Source organism: Pelophylax lessonae (genome assembly GCF_965119305.1).
Source record: "Pelophylax lessonae genome assembly, chromosome: 4".
NCBI classification, from domain to species: domain Eukaryota; kingdom Metazoa; phylum Chordata; class Amphibia; order Anura; family Ranidae; genus Pelophylax; species Pelophylax lessonae.
Window position 1 is genome coordinate 508,552,547 of NC_138771.1, and position 21,137 is coordinate 508,573,683.

Sequence of the window (21,137 nt, forward strand, 5' to 3'; positions counted from 1 at the left end):
AGGAGAGCAGAGGAGGGGGGGGGGGACAGGGAATCTACACAGGCACCAATCTCTATAGGAGAGCAGAGGAGGGGGGGCAGGGAATCTACACAGGCACCAATCTCTATAGGAGAGCAGAGGAGGGGGGGGGGGGACAGGGAATCTACACAGGCACCAATCTCTATAGGAGAGCAGAGGAGGGGGGGGGGACAGGGAATCTACACAGGTACCAATCTCTATAGGAGAGCAGAGGAGGGGGGGGGGGGACAGGGAATCTACACAGGTACCAATCTCTATAGGAGAGCAGAGGAGGGGGGGGGGGACAGGGAATCTACACAGGCACCAATCTCTATAGGAGAGCAGAGGAGGGGGGGGACAGGGAATCTACACAGGTACCAATCTCTATAGGAGAGCAGAGGAGGGGGGCGGGACAGGGAATCTACACAGGTACCAATCTCTATAGGAGAGCAGAGGAGGCAGGGGGCAGGGAATCTACACAGGCACCAATCTCTATAGGAGAGCAGAGGAGGGGGGGGACAGGGAATCTACACAGGCACCAATCTCTATAGGAGAGCAGAGGAGTGGGGGGGGACAGGGAATCTACACAGGCACCAATCTCTATAGGAGAGCAGAGGAGGGGGGGGGGACAGGGAGTCTACACAGGCACCAATCTCTATAGGAGAACAGAGGAGGGAGGGGGCGGGGAATCTACACAGGCACCAATCTCTATAGGAGAGCAGAGGAGGGGGGGACAGGGAATCTACACAGGTACCAATCTCTATAGGAGAGCAGAGGAGGGGGGGGACAGGGAATCTACACAGGCACCAATCTCTATAGGAGAGCAGAGGAGGGGGGGCAGGGAATCTACACAGGCACCAATCTCTATAGGAGAGCAGAGGAGGGGGGGGGGACAGGGAATCTACACAGGCACCAATCTCTATAGGAGAGCAGAGGAGGGGGGGGGACAGGGAATCTACACAGGTACCAATCTCTATAGGAGAGCAGAGGAGGGGGGGGGGGGACAGGGAATCTACACAGGTACCAATCTCTATAGGAGAGCAGAGGAGGGGGGGGGGACAGGGAATCTACACAGGTACCAATCTCTATAGGAGAGCAGATGAGGCAGGGGGCAGGGAATCTACACAGGCACCAATCTCTATAGGAGAGCAGAGGAGGGGGGGGACAGGGAATCTACACAGGTACCAATCTCTATAGGAGAGCAGAGGAGGGGGGGGGACAGGGAATCTACACAGGTACCAATCTCTATAGGAGAGCAGAGGAGGCAGGGGGCAGGGAATCTACACAGGCACCAATCTCTATAGGAGAGCAGAGGAGGCAGGGGGCAGGGAATCTACACAGGCACCAATCTCTATAGGAGAGCAGAGGAGGGGGGGGACAGGGAATCTACACAGGCACCAATCTCTATAGGAGAGCAGAGGAGGGGGGGGGACAGGGAATCTACACAGGTACCAATCTCTATAGGAGAACAGAGGAGGGAGGGAAGGGGAATCTACACAGGCACCAATCTCTATAGGAGAGCAGAGGAGGGGGGGACAGGGAATCTACACAGGCACCAATCTCTATAAGAGAGCAGAGAAACGAGGGGGCGGGGAATTTACACAGGCACCAATCTCTATAGGAGAACAGAGGAGGGGGTCAGGGAATCTACACCGGCACCAATCTCTATAGGAGAGCAGAGGAGGAAGGGGGCGGGGAATCTACACAGGCACCAATCTCTATAAGAGAGCAGAGAAACGGGGGGGGGGGGGGAGGGGAATCTACACAGGCACCAATCTCTATAAGAGAGCAGAGAAACAGGGGGAGGAGGGGAATCTACACAGGCACCAATCTCTATAGGAGAGCAGAGGAGGGAGGCTGCAGGGATTCTACATAGACTAACGCTCCTCCTCACTGGCAGCCTGCACGACACACTGTGAGTACTCCTCTGCAGTCCCACTGAAATTTTCTAGGTGATAAATGGTTAAAGTAGACAGGGATCTACAAAAGGATGACAGGGTTACCAAGTCCACAGGGACAAAGAATCATGCAGATTAAACAGCTAGAGGTACAGCTTTCTATTTAAACAGGATGGATGAAGGGTGACAGACAAAATAACACTAGACATTAAGGGAACTTTTTATGTTAAGTTGTGGGATGAATTTAGAGTCAAGCACTACAACTTGTAAATTCTAAAACATGAGAAAATGTCAAACTGAGAAATGAGGGTTAAACTGTATGTGAACTTTTAGTTCTACATCTTGTGTGTGTGTCATGTTAGCTCTGTGCAGACATGACCCCCCCTTCCTCCTTTTTCTCTTACACATGAAAGAATGTGCTGGATGAGACATTAGTGATAATTGGCAAGGATACCCATGATTTGACTGCACGCATATCCTAACAATATGTGCCAGGTTAATTAATCTGATAAACAATGTGATCACAATTATTTTGAATCTGTTTTCAAAACATGGTAAAATTAATATTATATTTAAACGTGTGCATAGTATAAAATTACACAAATTAAATAACCTATGATAGTGGAAACAGTGCATTTAAAAAGAAAGGGGAATTAGGTAAAACTTCCTCCTTTAACTACCTCAATACTGGGCACTTAAACCCCCTTCGTTCCCAGACCAATTTTCAGCTTTTAGCGCTGTTGCATTTTGAATGACAATTGCGCGGTCATGCAACACTGTACCTAAACCAAATTTATGTCATTTTTTCCCCACAAATAGAGCTTTCTTTTGGTGGTATTTGATCACCGCCAGGTTTTTTCTTTTTTGGTGCACAAATAAAAAAAGTCCGAAAAGTTTGGAAAAAAAAAAAAAGTTTTTTTGTTTAGGTTATAAAATTTTGTAAATAGATACGTTTTTTCCTGCACTGATGACGCCGCACTGACAGGCACTGATGAGGAGACACTGATGGGGTGGCACTGATGGGGTGGCACTGATATGCAGCACTGATGGGCACTGATAGGTAGCACTGATATGCAGCACTGATGGGCACTGATATGTGGCACTGATAGATAACACTGATATGCAGCATTGGTGGGCACTGATAGGCAGCGCTGATGGGCACTGATAGGCAGCGCTGATGGGCACTGATAGGCAGCACTGATGGGCACTGATCGGTGGCACTGATGGGTGGCACTGATGGGTGGCACTGATAGGCACTGATGGGGGGCACTGATGGGCACTGATAGGCAGCACTGGTGGGCAATAATGGGCACTGGTGGGCGGCACTGATAGATGGCAATAACGGGCACTGGTGGGCAGCACTGATAGATGGCATTGGTGGGCAGCACTGATAGGGGGCACCACTGGCAGGCTCTCTGAGCCCTGTTTGCCATCCCTGGTGGCCATGGTGGGCATCCCTGGTGGTCATGGGTGGGCATCCCTGGTGGCTCTAGTGGCATCCCCTCCCCCCAGGGCTGCACTGGTAATCAATCATCTGATTACCAGCACAGACCCCCCCTGTGATCAGTGAGTAATTAGAAATACTCACTGATCACCCCGGCTGCAGAATCGATCCTCTCCTTCTCCTCACACTGACAGGATCTGTCAGGAGGAGAAGAGATCGAAGCCGTTACAACGGCTGTATTGACATTACATGAGGGCTGTGATTGGTCACAGCCGTCATGTGATCAGGAGGGCCAATCACAGGACCCTCCTGCCGAGTCTTGTTGCTCTGTGTCCTAGGGACACAGGCACATCGAGATCGCGCCGCTGTGCGTGCCCGCGGCGGCACGATCTCTCTCCTTCTGAAGGACGTTCCGGAACGTCCATTCAGAAGGACAAGACTCCCACCCGGCCGTATATGTACTATGGCCCGGGTGGGAGGTGGTTAAGGAGATATATTTGTGGAGATAAATCAGAATTAGGGTGTGATATTGAGATTATCGGTCGAGTAATAATTTCTGATATGATATGTGGATTTTTTATTGATGTAGATATATTTTAGTTGGTTTAAACAACCTTTGGTTGGAAATGAAATACAGGTTATTGGGAAAATTTGTTATATTGGGTTAGTTTAGATTAAGATAAGGTTGTTAATTGGAATACAGCTGCCATAATACTGAACAAAGCCAAGACGGATGGTATACATGGGAATTTTCTACAAAAGATGAAATCTAAAGGTCTCATAATAACTTTATGATGTAAAATATGTAATATGTAAAATGTAATATGTAATATTATATAATATGTAATATATAATATTACGTACGTAATATATAATATTATATAAAATGTAATTTGTATATGTAATATGTAAAATGTAATATGTAAAATGATGTGTATGATAGTAAAAAATAAAATTGAAATATAGCAGACCCATCATGCCATGTCCACACACCCTGTTAGGATAGATGCCATCTGCAGCCATCTGTTTTATAGTTTTTGATTTGGCTGATGCTTTCTCTGTTCTTTCATATACAGATTGTTGGTACTTTTTGTTTTTATTTATTTTTGAAATCCAAAGCAGAATGTATGGATTGGGAAATGATGTGTCCCCTTTCCTTGTAACCGCAGTGTTAAACTGAAGAAAACCATGGATTTAGGGATATCTCTGCATGACCACACAGTATTGTTATCATTTATTATGTTATGACATTGGGAAAATAATGTCAGAAGGAAACTAAGGACTTGTGTTATCTTGCTAAAACTAACAGAGCAAGCAATGAAAAATTATAATATTGCCAGGAAAAGGTTTTCTTTTTGAAACATGATACTGGAGTTCTTACACAAACAGCATGATAGAAAAAAAAAAAACAAGCCATTGTAATATATTTCATGAGCTGGACCCAGTAATGAAGGGTTCACCCAGCTAGATCAGAGCAGTAGCTATATGCAAGGCGCTACTAGAAAAAGTTACAGACATTATTTTGGTCAATTATTTAACTTTAATGGTCCTACATTCTGTGCAGCAAATATTGCAAACAGCCAAACAAAATACTTGTCTAATGAAAGGTTTGTAAAGTATGAATTCGTATTGTTGTTTATGTACAAATCTAACAATGAAAAATGTGTACATTTAAATCCAGCCACCTTAAAGCGGAGTTCCACCCATTTGTAATAGGTTGGATGTATGTAATCCCCTTTAAAACGGCTTTTAACAATGGAAACTTTTTTTTTTTGCTAGTAAATACCTTAATTTCGGCTTTATTCCTCCTCTCCTCACTTCCTGGTCCGATCGGCGATGACGTCATTCGGCGATCCGCAGTGTCTGCTGGGATGTATTCTATTCCAGAAATCTCGCAGTAGCTGTATCTGTACTGAGCCGTGCCTGCCCCGCCTCCGCCCCGCCTCCTCTCATTGAGTTGCATTGTATGAATGTATTAAGGCTGTTCTCTGCCCCGCCTCCGCCCGGGGCGGAGGCGGGGCAGAGAACGGCCTTAATACATTCATACAATGCAACTCAATGAGAGGAGGCGGGGCGGAGGCGGGGCAGAGGCGGGGCGGAGGCGGGGCTCAGTACAGATACAGCTACTGCGAGATTTCTGGAATAGAATACATTCCAGCAGACACTGCGGATCGCCGAATGACGTCATCGCCGATCGGACCAGGAAGTGAGGAGAGGAGGAATAAAGCCGAAATTAAGGTATTTACTAGCAAAAAAAAAAAAAAAAGTTTCCATTGGTAAAAGCCATTTTAACCGCTTGCCGCCCGCCCGCCGTCATATGACGGCGGAGCGGTGCGACCATTATCCTGGGCCGCCGTCATATGACGGCGGCACTTTAAGCAGGGCAGGCGCGCGATCGCGTGCGCGCCGCCCTGCACTGCCGGTGTCGGGGTGTCCCCGGGACACCCCCCGTCACCGGCAGGGGGGAAACAGCCAATGGGCGTGGCTGTTTCCCACGTGATCGGCTGTGTTCCAATGACACAGCCGATCACAATGAAGGCGCCCACAAGATGACCGCGCATGCGCGATCGGGAGCGCGCAGCGCGGTCATGTCGGTGGCACTGTGTTCCGTAGGAACACAGCTGTCACCGGCGGTAGTAAACAGTCACTGACAGTGACTGTTTACTATGTGATCGGCTGTGAATCCATTCACAGCCGATCACAAAATGTAAACAAAGAGCAGTAACTCAGTGTTACTAGCTCTTCTCTCCTCATACAGTTTCCAGTATGAGGGGAGCAGAGCTAGAAACACTGAGTTACTGCTCTGTGTACCTGTAAAATGTAAAAGCACAGTAAAATCACACAAATAAAAGGTCCCCACACAGTCCTCAGCCCCCCCCAATGTCACCTGTCACCCAACAGTCACCTCATCAGTGCCCAGAAATTGACACCCATAACGTTCACATGTGAGCGTAGCGATCGCAGGCAGAATCACAGCGATTCTGCCCGCGATCCGGAAATCATTGCAAATCGCGGGACGCCTGTGCGTTGCCCCTGATTTGCAATAGCACCCCAAACGCTGTGCAATGTTGCCGCCATTTCCGCCTGCCGAATCGCGGTAACATCGCGCAAACATCGCATGACGCCCAAAAAAGGTACAAGAGTTTCTTTGGAGCGTCATGCGTTGTTTGCGCGATGTTACCGCGATTCGGCAGGCGGAAATCGCAGCAACATCGCACAGCGTTTGGGGTGCTATTGCAAATCACGGGCAACGCACAGGCGTCCAGCGATTTGCAATGATTTCTGGATCACGGGCAGAATCACAGTGATTCTGCCCGTGATCGCTACGCTCACATGTGAACGTAGCCTAAAGTTCACCGGTCACCAAAGACTGCCATCAGTACCGCCGTGCACCATCGCCCGTCACCTGTCACCCATCAGTGACCATCGCCCGTCACCTGTCACCCCATCAATCACCGTCACCTGTCACCCCATCAGTCATCGTCACCTTTCACCCCATCAGTCATCGTCACTTGACACCCCATCAGTGATCGTCACATGTCACCCCGTCAGTGATTGTCATCTGTCACCCCATCAATCATCGTCACCTGTCACCCCATCAATCATCGTCACCTGTCACCTCATCAATCATCATCACCTGTCACCTCATCAATCATCGTCACCTGTCACCCCATCAGTCATCGTCACCTGTCACCCCATCAGTCATCGTCACCTGTCACCCCATCAGTCATTGTCACCTGTCACCCCATCAGTCATCGTCACCTGTCACCCCATCAGTCATCGTCACCTGTTTGCTATATACATGCAATCACTTACTGACCGCCTAACGACTATATGCGTCGGCCATTAAAAGCTAAATACTGGGGTTATGGCAGCAGATAGCCCCCATAACCCCGGTATTTTTTGAAACGGCGGGCGGGCGGCTTTCAGATAAGGGTGGTCCCAGTGGCGGATTCGCCGCGGAATTACCCTTACGGTGCAGGGGAAGAGGTGCCCCCCCCCCTCCTGCCACGTCCCAGACGTTTTCCCAGCTTACCGGACCCGCCGGCAGCGGGGAAAACTATCCGGTCCTGGATCCTCAGAGACAGGAAGTCGAGTGAGGGCAAAATGGCCCTCATTCAACTCTATGGTCTTGGAGGACCGGAGCTACGTCAAAAGACGTTGCCTAGCAACCGGTTTAAAGGGCCGCTTTTTTTTTTTGCTTTTTTTTTTTCCTCTTTCAACAATTTTTTTTTTTTTTTTTCTTTTTTAGTGTAGTTGTGAGGTGTGAGGTCTTTTTGACCCCAGATCTCACAATAAAGAGGACCTGTCATGCCTATTTCTATTACAAGGGATGTTTACATTCCTTGTAATAGGAATAAAAATGATCAAAACATTTTTTTTTTTAAACTGTGTAAAAATAGAAAAATAATAAATAAAATAAATAGGAAAAAAAAAAAAAAAAATTAAAGCACCCTGTCCCCGTTAGCTCGCGCGCAGAAGCAAACGCATACGCAAGTCCTGCCCACATATGTAAACGGTGTTAAAACCATACATGTGAGGTATCGCCGCGATCGTTAGAGCAAGTGCAATAATTTGAGCCCTAGACCTCCTCTGTAACTCTAAGCTAGTAACCTGCAGAAATATTTAAAATGTTGCCTATGGGGATTTTTAAGTACCAATGTTTGGCACCATTCTGTGAGCATGTGCAATTTTGAAGCATGACATGTTCGGTATCTAATTACTCGGCGTAACATTATCTTTCACATTATGGAAAAAAATTGGGCTAAATTTACTGTTTTCTTATTTTTTAGTTCAAAAAAGTGAATTTTTTTCAAAAAAATCGCATTTGGAAGACTGCTGCGCAAATATGGTGTGATAAAAAATATTGCAATGATCTCCATTTTATTCTCTAGGGTCTCTGCTAAAAAAAAATATATAATGTTTGGGGGTTCAAAGTAGTTTTCTAGCAAAAAAAATGATTTTAGCTTGTAAACACCAAGTGTCAAAAATAGGCCCAGTCTTAAAGTGGATAAATGGACAACTTTGTGTAAAGCGCTACTTGGATGTGAGGCCTATGTATGTGGCCAGGCTGTGAAAAAGTGTTACACATGTGGTATCGCCATACTCAGGAGGAATAGCAGAATGTATTTTGGGGTGCAAGTTTTGCTATGTACATGCATAAATGGACAGCTTTGTGTAAAAAAAATGTGTTTTCATTTTCTTTCCACATTTTCCAAAAACTTGTGGAAAAAAATGACATATTCAAAAGACTCATTATGCCTCAAAAATTATACGTTGGGCTGTTTGCTTTCCAAAATTGGGTCATTTTATGGGGGTTTCCATTGTCCTGGTGCTCCAGGGCCTTCAAAAGTGCGATAGGTTGTCAGGAAATGATATGTGTAATTTGTGCTCCTAGAATGCCGGACGCTGCTACTTGGATGTTAGGCCTCTGTATGTGGCCAGGCTGTGAAAAAGTCTCACACATGTGGTATCGCCATACTCAGGAGGAGTAGTAGAATGTGTTTTGGGGTGTAGTTGCAAGTATACATGTGCTGTGTGAGAGAAATAACCTGTTAATACGGCAATTTGTAAAAAAAAAAAAATAAAAAAAAATAAATCTTCATTTTGCAAAGCATTGTGGGAAAAAATTACAACTTCAAAAAACTCATCATGCCCCTTATTAAATACCTTGGAATGTCTACTTTCCAAAAAGGGGTCATTCGGGGGGTATTTGTACTTTCCTGACCTTTTATTGTCTCAAGAAATGAGATAGGCCTTCAGTACATCAGGTGTGATCAAGTGTGATCAATTTTCAATGATTCGCACCAAAGCTTGTGGACTCTATAACTTTCACAAAGACCAAATAATATACACTTATTTGGGTTTTTTTTTACCAAAGATAAGTAGCAGTATAAATTTTGGCCAAAATTTGTGAAGAAAAATTACTAATTTGCAAAATTTTATGACAGAAACAAAGAAAAATGCATTTTTTCACGATATTTTCAGTCTTTTTTTATTTATAGCACAAAAAATAAAAAACCCAGTATTGATCAAATACCATCAAAAGAAAGCTCTATTTGTGTGTAAAAAAGGACACAATTTTTGTATGGGTACAGTGTTGCATTACTGAGTAATTCTCAGTCAAAGTGTGAGAGCGCTGAAAGCTGAAAATCGGTCTGGGCAGGAAGGGGGTGAAAGTGCACTGTAGGCAAGTGGTTAAAGGGGATTACATAGATCTAAAGTTCCAAAAATGGGTGGAACTCCACTTTAATGCCTGTATTGGAGGAGGCTGAAGACAAAGAAACCCACATGTTAAACAGATGATATAGGAATCAGCTGCTGTGAGCCCAGTGCAGAACACACTCCCTAAAACCCCAGATATTTGATTTTTTGTAGATATGATCCCGGTTTTATACCGAGGATGGCAATACCCATACTGAGTATGCAATTATTTCCCAGAAGGGTGCTCTATATGCAAAGTCATTGGATTCTTCTTCCCGAGCTCAAGAAGCAGAGCTCCATGCTTTAGCAAAGCCTGTGAGCTATCAAAAGTGTATACATTTATATAGCTAGTAGAGAACTAGAGAGCTTTTGGTTGCATTTGAAGGGGCAGAAGTTTGTTTTTACCTTGGCAGGTAATCCAATTAAGCATGCTAAGTTAATTGATTGGCTGTCTTCAGCCTTCCAGCTTCTTGCTGAGGTAGCCATGATAAAATTAAAACACAAACATGGAAGCAGACCAGGCGACTAAGTATGCTGCATTACAACCCCGGACATTTGCTGAGTCTGTGCAACTCACAGATTCCATCTAGTTCTGGCCCTGTAGAGCTTGGAATAATATTTAAACTTTAGGGACTACAGAATGAGAAGAACAAATGGTCCACAGAGGCAACATCTTATCAAACAGGACTTTGGAAAAAGGTGATCTTTTATGTCTGCCAGCCACTCTTTTCCCTCCAGCTTGACACATGGGCCATGTCATCAGTAAAAGGCAGTTAGGGCCAGCTTAGTAAATGAATGTGGGATAGAGCCAGGGTACTCCACAGTTGTTTTTATAATATACCACTTCTTGTTTTACCTGTGTTACCAAAAGCTGAACATCCCTTTCAAAGATTACAAAAAGATATATCCAGATGCCCAAGTCGGGATCTTATGAGTATGCATTTTGTCTGTATAGACATGTTTTCTGGATGGCCAGAAGTTTGGCCAGTGTCAAATGCTGCTGCAAAGGCCACAGGAAAAAGTGTTATCAGATGTAGTTTATAAGTACAGAGTCCCAGAAGCTACAGAGAGTAACAGAGGAACTTTTTTCTGGGAGAGTTTGTACAAAAAGTTTTGAGGTTTTATTTTACACCCCCTACCATCTACAATGTAATGGAAAAAGCAGAGTACCTAAGGGGATTGTCAGAAACTAGAAAACTACGGTCTGGATGTCTTCATATATTTATTAGGCCCCTAAGGGGATATTGGACTTTCTCCCTTATATGCTTATATGTTGTCTCTGCAGCTGAAGTCCTCCACTCAGATCTCACAGAGAATGTTGCTGATCTTTTAAGGTTTTTGACAAACTCATTTATGTGTTTTCTCTGCAATTTCAGATCCTAACAATTTGAAAGGAGCTCATAAACTAAAGCCAGGTGACTTGTGGATTGTTAAGATACATTTAGGCTCCATGTACACGGGACGTTGTTAAAAGTCCCTTTGAATGCTGGAATTTTTAGGACGTTTGAAACGTCCGTTAGGTCGCGTTTGCACCCGCGTTTAGCGGGCGTTTGCGTTTAGAACCGTTCCTAGAGGTCAAAAAAATTATTCCCCTTTAAAATGGAAAAACGTGAATGATAAACACGGGTCATCGCGTTCGGACGCTTTCGGACGCGTTTAGACGCGTTCGGACGCGTTTGTGCATTTGAAACGCCGGGAAACACATGCTCGAACGCAAATAATTGCGTTCTATAAAAAGTCCCTGAACGCAACTGCCTGCAAATGACTGTAAACGACCCTGTGTACATGGACAGATAAGATAAAATGTAGATGGGTTCAGGGGCTTCTGGAAAGAACGCCCAACTGCTCCTAAACGGCCATTTCCAGCGTCCCGTGTACATGGAGCCTTATATATAAGAAAATGTTTGGAGACACCAATACAGGGTCTATTCCATGTACAGTTGACACAACCTGAAGGATACGTCACCTGGATTCACACCATACACTGCAAAATTTACTAAATGAAAGTATCTCTGTGTTTGATTTGTTTTCCTTTTGGAATCACAGTCTGGGGTACTATTTATTCATGTGATTTGAAAAATAGTTCAGCCATTTATGAAATCATGTTGCCTATTATACAGTATGTCTTCCATTTTATGTAGAATTGTCTGTGTTTACCTATGCTGATAAGTCAGCATGTCCACAATTAAGCTAGAAGGCCATTCTGGCCACAGGAGTGTACAGCCAATTACTCTGTAATATCTTTTTTTATCAATCATTTGTTTTTCACAATGAAAAGTAAATTTGCAATCAAAAAATGTTTCTTTGCTATTATATTTTCCACAATGGAGTTTGCCTCTTTGGCCGGGACTACCTCTACTTAAGTGTATGGAGGTTCCAGGTTAAAGGTGATCAGGGCCGCTGATAATGCAGTACAGCCAGCCCTGTTGTACCAGGCCCGGCCTCAATCAGCTCAGCAGGGGAGCCCGAGCAGCTTTGTAATAAATTTCTGTTAAAAAAATATATACCTTCACCAACTTGCATACAATATGAATATGCAATTTGAATATGAGGGTGTATAATAAATTCCTGGACCCCATCAGAGTAACAGAGGAGGAGGTGACAGAAGAAGACTTTTATCCATTTTCGGGCGCATGTTGCCTGCTGCTCTGCACCAGTGTACCTGCACAAACTAAAGTTCCGGCCGTTCATAATGTGTCTTCCCTGGCGTATGGATTCCATTGTAATGCGGCTCCCGCTCTTCAGTAAGTAAACCGGCAGGCGGCAGCCTGAGAGAGACACTGATCGGCGATCGCTGAGAGGGCTGAGACAGCACAGCAGGAGTAATCCCGGCGGCGGTGCACAGGCAAGCAATCATCTGCACACACACAGTCACGCACTGATGTATCACACAGGCTATTCTTGAAGGTGCAGTCCCCAGACTCCCCCTTGTCTGCTCATGGTTATCATCATTATGAGGATCTCAGCACAGCAGGTGCTCTATGGCTCTGTCAGTGTCACATGGCTGTTGGGTGTTGACTGTCTTAATTTTTGGCTGTACTGTGTGTTACAGACAATAACACAGTAGAGCCATAACAAAGTCAGCACCCAGCAGCCATGTGACACTGACAGAGCCATAGAGCACCTGCTGTGCTGAGATCCTCATAATGATGATGACCATTAGCAGACAGTGAGATACTACTTTACACGTGTCTTGGGGGGAGGAGAGAGACAGTAAAAACACACAGCCAAGCTGCACTTTTACCACCCCCCAAACCACTTCCCTTTGAGAACCTTTCACCTAGGCTTTGCAATTAGGTCCGCCTGTCACTTTTTCATGTGGACCTGATTGAAAGCTCCATGTAGGTCTACAGGAGTCCAGATATGAACTGAATTGTGTCCATTTAGATCCGCCTACCTCTGTGGCCATTCAGGTCCAAGAAAAAAAAAAAATGGAAAAGGACATCCTTTTCTATTTTTCCAGACCTAAATGTGACAGATCAGAGGTAGCCTGATGTAAATGGACACAAGTCTATCTACATCAGGTTACCCATAGAGCCACCACAAGTCCGTGGTGTATGTCAAAACACTGACATCTCGCCCATTCTGCTCCAGTTATGATTGGTGGGGTGCTGTAAAGCTTCCTGTTGGTATAGATAAGGTGGGTTCAGACTACAGTCCAAACATGACTGAGCTTATGCTTACTAATTACTAAAAAAAAGTTCTAAAATAAGACATCTCTGCAACTTTATAATAGTGTAAAAAGTTTAGAGTTATAATGGCTACTAAAGGTTCACCTTTTGGAACATTTTACATGTTCCAACTCCTGCCACCAGTCCCCCAGATCCCCCTCCCCCCTTGTGACAGCGTGGGGTCAGGGGTGGAGCCAGGGGTGGAGTTGTGGGCGGGGTCTAGGGGGCCCCATCATGTAGGCTGTATGGGGCCCCATGATTTCCAACAGCGGCCCTGAAGGTGATAGCAGGTATGGTTAGTGATCAAAATATTGTTTAAAAGAGGGGAGATTGTAAAGGAAATGTGTAAATTCTGTATAAAATTTGTAACAGGAAGTCAGCTAAATCTGGGAATGTAGTCACAGGAAGGAGATACATTTCCACCTGATTTAGAAAGTCCATTAATTAATTTAGGGTGTTGGCTACAGAGCTAGCCAGCAGGAAGTTGAAAGGCCTTCACCTGTTCAGAATGAGGGAGTTAAGGCTCTATAATTTGTTCAGAGAAATTCCTATTGTTTGCTGCCTCCAGAAGCTGTGTCCTGAAGCCATGTGGGCTGGGAGCAGGAGGACAGTCAGCGTGTGCCTCCCGACAGGATGTGTGGGCCTGGGAGAAGACCCCCGGAGTGATGTGTGCCCGGGACGGTAACCAAGGGTGAATACGTCTCAAAGGTGAGAAGACGAACTGTTGATGTGAAAGAAACAAAGGACTGTGTTGCCCTGTGAAGCTATTATAAAAGGACTATTGAGTGTCCGCTGTAGGACAAGGAAGTCTGCCCGACGGTAGGTTGGAGACAGTCACTTAGGCAGGTTCCAGTTGTGAGAAGGTAGCCGCCCACAGAGGCAAGGATTTATTTTCTGTTTTATTTTATTTTGGATGTTTTGCTGCATACAGCCTGGTGAAGAAAACACCATTTAATAAACCACACTGTTTGTTTTCAAGCACTTGTCGGCTACCTCTCTGGGAAAACGCACCCCCCAAGGGGTCATCCACACCCGCCACCGAGCTAATCCCTCACATATGGTGGAGGTATGCAGTGGGCAGAAGCAGCAAGATCCCTGCAAGGAAGTGCAAATGTTTGATGAACTTTATCTGGTGCATGAGATTGCACAATCTATGTGTGCAGGAGAGAAGATCCTGACAGAAAACAAAAAAAAAAAAAAAAAAAAAAAAAGTGTTTTAAAGAGACAGCGGTCTCAAAATTATTTGATGAACTTTGTTGTGTCTGGTGCAAGTGACTGCACAAACTGTGTGCGCAGGAAAAGAGATCTTGCAAGAGAGAGAAAAACTACATGTGTTAAAGAGACAGTGGTCTGAAAATTGTTTGCTGGACTGTGAAAAATTTGTTTGTGGAGTTATTGAAGATGGGGCGGTCCAAACGCCTGAAAAATGCAAAGATAGATGAAATGAGAGACCGGATTCTATGGATGGAGGGGATGTTACCGTCTGAACCAGCCCCATCCATGCCTAAAGAGAGTCTACTAAAGAGGAAGGTTGTTGTCCCTAGCAACACTGATGAAACTGCTATGGAGATGCAGTGTGCTCAGATGAAAAGTAAACTCAAAATGGAGGAGATGTTGAAACATCTGATTATATCAAATGCAGCTCAACAGCAAGCAAATGCAGCTCAACAGCAGGCAAATGCGGATTTTCAGCAGAGCTTTGCAGCTCAACAAAAGGCTCATCAAGAGAGCATGGCAGGCTGGAAACAGAGACGCCAGCAGCCAATGGAGGCCATCGGGTTGGAGGAAACCGAGTATGTGTGCAGGGCTGAGTTGGATGCCTTGCAACGGAAAATGGAAGAAAAGGAACAAGCCTTGGAATTGCTTAAAATGGAGCATAGAAACTTGCAGGAAACGAATGAACTACTCAAGTCTCATGTGTCACAGTGGGAAGAATCCACTGCTCTTCTTTTGGTCGAGTTGCAAAAACGCAGAGAGACTATAATGGAGAAAGATACCATCCTCATGGAAAAGGAAAGTGAAATTCAGACTTTGCAGAAGCAAAGTATGGCTGATATGTTGGAGTTGCGTAATCAGCTGGAAAAAAGTCTTCAGTCTTTGGGAGTTACAAAAATAGACCTGCAGGAGTCGCAGGAACAGAATGTTGCTCTGGAAGCGACATTGTCTCTCAGCGACCAAGAGAAAAGTGAAAGAGAGGCTAAATTACTGAGTACTGTGTATGAGCTCACTACTTTAAGCAATGTGGTAGATGAATGGCGTGCGGACTGTGAAAGTTGGAAAGGGGAAGCCCAACGTGTCCAGCAGCAGTTAAAGGAGAAAGAAGCCTGTGTGGCAGAATTACATTCTTATTCCCAGATGCTAGCCAATGAGGTGAAGGCTCTTATGCAGGGAAAAGGAGATTGTGAACATAAGAGGGAAAAAGTAGAGGCACAGCTTCTGGAATCGCAAGTCAAGGTGTCAGAAGGTGACCGATTGTGTGCTAAGCTGTCAGAGAAGGCAAACCGACTGCAGGTTGAGTTGGACAATGTTACAAATCAGCTTTCTCAAGCAGACAGCAAATCTAGAGAAATTGCGGAAGATTTTTCTATCTTGGAATCGCAGCTGCAAGACACGCAGGAACTCTTACAGGAAGAGAGGTGTCAAAGGCTGAGTTTTAGCACAAAGCTCAAACAAATGGAAGATGAGAAAAATGGCTTCCTGGAACAATTAAAAGAGGAGGCGGAAGCAAAGAAAAACCTATCAGAGCAAGTCGCAACATTGCAAGCTCAGATAGCGGATATGAAAAAACGCATGGAAGAAAGCGTTGGTTCATTACAGTGTGTTGAAGATGTGAAAAAGAAGTTTGATCAGATGCTTGGTGAAGAGAAGAATGTGTCTGCAAAATATGCAGAAGAACGCGCACGTGCAGAAACGGAGGTGCGTGATAACGAGAGCAAAGCCCTGTTCTTGGCTCGCTCTTTGGAGGAAGCTCTAGAGTGTAAGGCTGAACTAGAAAGTGTTAAACAGCTGCGTACAGAAATGGAAGAATTGGTCAGCTCCAAGGATGATGTTGTGAAAAGCGTTCAGGAGCTAGAAAAGTCTAAGCGAGCCTTAGAACAGCAACTAGAAGAGATGAAGATTCCGTTGCAGGAACTGGAAGAGGAATTCCAGGCAACAGAGGATCTGTCCCAAAGAGGGGATAGTGTGCCTGATGCAGTTTTTAAAAGGATCAGTGTTTTGGGGTCTGTCCTGAGTGAGCCTCAGAAATGTGACGACATGTGGCTTGAATCACCCCTTTGGAATAAACCGTTCCTTCAAAAACTTCAAGCATTGGAAAATGTATCATTAGAGCTTCAGCAAACAAAGGAGCTGAGTAAGAAATGTGGTGATTTCTCAGTTCAGGCTGAAAACCTAGTGGAGAAAACTAAGGCTGTTGGTGAAAACGTGAAGCAAATGAATAAGTGCCTTTCAGGGAGTGTTTCCAAAATGGAACTGGTGAAAGACGGGTGGCAGAAGTTTGATCGTGATCTTGAGATGCATTCCATGTGGAATTCAGATAGAGAAAAAGAACTAGGTGACCTTGAGCGGTCAAATAGTTCAGCAGAAAGTGCATTGAAGAAACCTGTAAAAGAATGTGTTGCAGTTCCATGCTTCTTCACTGATGCAGAGAGGAGGTCTATAATGGATACCACCCAGATCGCTGGGTTCAACTGTGTTGTTGCCTTTGACCCCTATGTTGGTGGAAGGAAAGTTGATGATGTTCTGGTTGGCTACTTCTGTGAAGAGTTTGGCAAGAAATATAAACTGAATATCAAATCAAATAGTAGGCCTTTACTGCGACTCGCTCAGGAGGGCGAAAAGTTTAAGAAGTTGATGAGTGCAAACGCTTCAGATCTGCCTATGAATATGAAATGTTTGAATGATATTGATATCTCTGGGAAAAGGAACAGGGGTCACTTTGAAGAAATGTGTGACAGCCTGTTGTCTCAATTGGAAAATCCTCTGCACAGCATCGTAGAGCAAGCAAAGCTCAAGAAGGAAGATCATTCCCTTTTACAACAAAAAGTCAATGATTGTGTACAGCTGTATGGAGAGGCAACTCAAGTCACAGAGGGATGTCAAGAGTCCCTACTTGGAACAAAGCTTAGTGAAGCAAAGGTTCTCAAAGTTTTGTGGAAAACATTTATGGATTGCAGAGAGAGGCGTCTTAAGAATGTTGAAGACATTAAGACTAGCCCAATTGAGTTGCCTATGGATCACGGTCCTCCGTGGTGGATTGGACAGACGGTTATGAGGGACAAGCTGTCTGAGATTTATGAGAAATCCGTCAATGAAGATGACAAAACAGTTTCATCCGGAAGCTTGAGGATAATAGGAGGCTTATCAGTGAGTCAGCAGTGCTTGACACATGCGTGCCTGGAAATCTGTGTCCCAACCCTAGGGTTGAAACAAGAGGGGGGGGTATGTAACAGGAAGTCAGCTAAATCTGGGAATGTAGTCACAGGAAGGAGATACATTTCCACCTGATTTAGAAAGTCCATTAATTAATTTAGGGTGTTGGCTACAGAGCTAGCCAGCAGGAAGTTGAAAGGCCTTCACCTGTTCAGAATGAGGGAGTTAAGGCTCTATAATTTGTTCAGAGAAATTCCTATTGTTTGCTGCCTCCAGAAGCTGTGTCCTGAAGCCATGTGGGCTGGGAGCAGGAGGACAGTCAGCGTGTGCCTCCCGACAGGATGTGTGGGCCTGGGAGAAGACCCCCGGAGTGATGTGTGCCCGGGACGGTAACCAAGGGTGAATACGTCTCAAAGGTGAGAAGACGAACTGTTGATGTGAAAGAAACAAAGGACTGTGTTGCCCTGTGAAGCTATTATAAAAGGACTATTGAGTGTCCGCTGTAGGACAAGGAAGTCTGCCCGACGGTAGGTTGGAGACAGTCACTTAGGCAGGTTCCAGTTGTGAGAAGGTAGCCGCCCACAGAGGCAAGGATTTATTTTCTGTTTTATTTTATTTTGGATGTTTTGCTGCATACAGCCTGGTGAAGAAAACACCATTTAATAAACCACACTGTTTGTTTTCAAGCACTTGTCGGCTACCTCTCTGGGAAAACGCACCCCCCAAGGGGTCATCCACACCCGCCACCGAGCTAATCCCTCACAAATTGTATTCTATTTTGTGTGTTTGCACACTGCACTCATTGTGCCCAGGGCACCAATTATGTTTTCATTACATGTTTGCATTCTTTTGAGTCCTGTTTAGAATTAGATTGCCTATGTTACGCCCCTAGTTATCATAAAAGTACAATTGTAATATTAATTTGATACCTACCTAATCATGTGTATAAAAACCTTCAATTGCATCAAATAAAACAAAACAGTGATTTGAAAAAGACGTGCGTGTATCTTTTTGTGTCTGTTTCCTACAGCAGTTGTTATTAATAATTTGGAACCACTAATCAATGTGAGGATAGGAGTTGTCGATCTATAAAATTTCCAGAACAGTAGCTTTTAGGCTGAGAGATTCATACAGTCAGAGCTTTTCATTGTCATTGTGGAAGAACTGTTCTTTAACTTGGAAGTCAAGTAGTTCCTCTCCTGAGGGGTACATACCTCTGGCCTCTACTAATATTCCACAGTGGATTTTGTTATGGCTGGGAGAAAATTGTAGTTTCTGAGGTTATATAGCTATAGTGAAGAGTTTCCTGCTATGTAGTTTTGGAGTATGCCATACAATTCCCTATCCCTATCTAAGTTACCCAAAAAAAAAAACCCCAGGACTGTTCAGTAAACCAACTGGAGTCATTACTGCTGTGTGCCTGGCTGCCTCTGCACTACTTGGGAAAGATCCTCGGCAATATTCCAGCAGCTCCTTCAGGGATGAGGTACATGTCAGGTGCATCAGGTTTCATGTAAACTGTGACTGTTAAGGCTTAGCTGCTCTTCGTCTGCTGTAATTTCTCCACACTCCTGGGTGTATAGAATACCTGCTGTCATACCACATGCCAAAGGATGTGCAAGCCGACTGGAGGAACCACAGCATGTGGCAGGGGAAAAAGGTATTGAACCCATTGGCCAAGAGCAGCTTAGGTTGGGGAAAGGTAAATATATCATCCCTCTTTTTGGACTAATGATAATGTTGTCGATAAAAAAGTGAAAGGAAATCCAAAATTTTAGAATTGTCTCCAGAACAAGAGGTGGAAGGAAAATATTTCAATGGGGATACCGGTTACTGGGACAACTGTCTAAAGCTGGACATAGATCAACTGAAATTTGGCCAGGTTAGCAGAGTTGAATGTCAGTCCTATGGCCATTCCCGTATCAGAGAAGTCAATCAAATGAACAACATTTCCCACCCTGGTTTGCTGGAAAATTTTCCTTCGAGCAGTGCTGTAGCTGTTCAGTGTATTCTGACAGCAGAGGAGTCCCCGCGGTCATAATACAATATTACAGCAGTGAGGATTCCTCCATCCACCTTGCTTACCTGTATGGGGGAATCTGTTCAGATTTTTTTGATCAGCACTTTGGCTGATTGAAAATCTGATCCATGTATGGTCAGCCTTTGAGGATAATTCACATTTATCAGGGGGATTTCCTCTAATTTCCTGCATCTCTGATACAGGAAACAAAGTGGACAACTTTCTAAAGCAGGCCATACATTATGCAGTTTTCTTTCCTTCAACCATGGGCTGAATGAAAGAAAATTGCTTGATTCCCGCATCAACACAGCTAGTGTTGATGGGGGAATTCCTCCCGCTGCACTATTGCATTCTGACAACAGGAGGTTTCCCAGCCGTCAAAATACAATGATCACTTATCATTATAGCTGTCGGCAGTGATTGAATGAAAAAACCTGACAGGTTGGTTGTACTGAAGTCGATTGATAGATTGACTTCAGTGAAACCAGCCTGCCCACAGATGTAAAGACAGGAACCAGACAAATTTTGATCCATCTGTGGGCAGGCTGGTTGTCTATGGTTGGCTTAGGAGGGTAATTGCCCTCACTTTGAGAGATTTCTTTTATTAGCGGAGCTCCACCCAAAAGTGGACGTTTTGCTTGTTCGCACACTCCCCCCTCTCCATTGCCACATTTGGCACTTTTTGGAGGGGGGGGTAGGGGGAGGAGGAGGGGGAACGGGTATCTGCTTTTGACAGGGCCCTGCTCCCACTTCCTGATAAGATCGCTGCATGGCGATCTCGGCTATGTCCAGCCCCTCCTCCTCTCTCCCTGCCTGTGTGTGTCCCCTGAAGGCTTCACTGCCGATTTTCCCTGCAATGCCAGCACCTGCACCCAAAGCCGATGGACAGATTGGCCTGGGGTGCTGACATCTCGGGATCCCTGGACAGGTTAGTGTCCTTATAATAAAAGTCAGCAGCTACAGTATTTTTAGCTGCTGACTTTTAATTTTTTTTTCCGCAGGCTGAAACTCTGCTTTAACTTCCTATTTCGTCTCTGGGACAGAAAGGGAGTGAATAGTGCACAGACATCAAAAGATTAAACTTGAAGGGGTTTTAGCCCTTGTCTATCCAAAACGAAAAAAAAAAAAAAAAAGTTTGGTCTATACATACGTACACTTTAAGCTTGGCAAAGGGAACATACTGCAAAAGAAGCAGATATCAAAATAGTAAAACTGGCTTTTTAATTTACATGAATATATTAAGGCTCATACAGTATGAGATTTTGATGATTGGTTTTACACTTGCTTCAATTATCTAAATATGACATCTTGAAGCTAATTATAGTTTTGTAGGGCTGGAAAATGTCATGTTACTTTATCTGCACCAGAAAATCTAGTAACTGTTTGGGACTTTCAAATCGTGCGATTAGCGTTCCTTGGTTTGTTCCAACAGAAATACGTGCCAGCGGGACTCAAAGTTTGCATTGCTCTGCTTTTTTTGTTGCAAAGATGACCCTCAGTTCAGTTCTGGGACTTGAAGGAAATCCCCCCCC

The 21,137-nt window shown here is 44.7% G+C and overlaps 1 protein-coding gene across 1 annotated transcript in view; it reads right to left on the reverse strand.

Moving 5' to 3' along the window:
- Nucleotides 1-21,137, reverse strand: part of LOC309552736 (aldo-keto reductase family 1 member C15-like) — a 113,913-nt gene that overhangs the window by 41,914 nt on the left and 50,862 nt on the right. Inside the window, exon 9 of the mRNA XM_082253657.1 lies at nt 11,976-12,031. Coding sequence (XP_082109783.1) covers nt 11,976-12,031 — 56 coding nt within the window. The remainder of the gene's footprint in view (nt 1-11,975; nt 12,032-21,137) is intronic.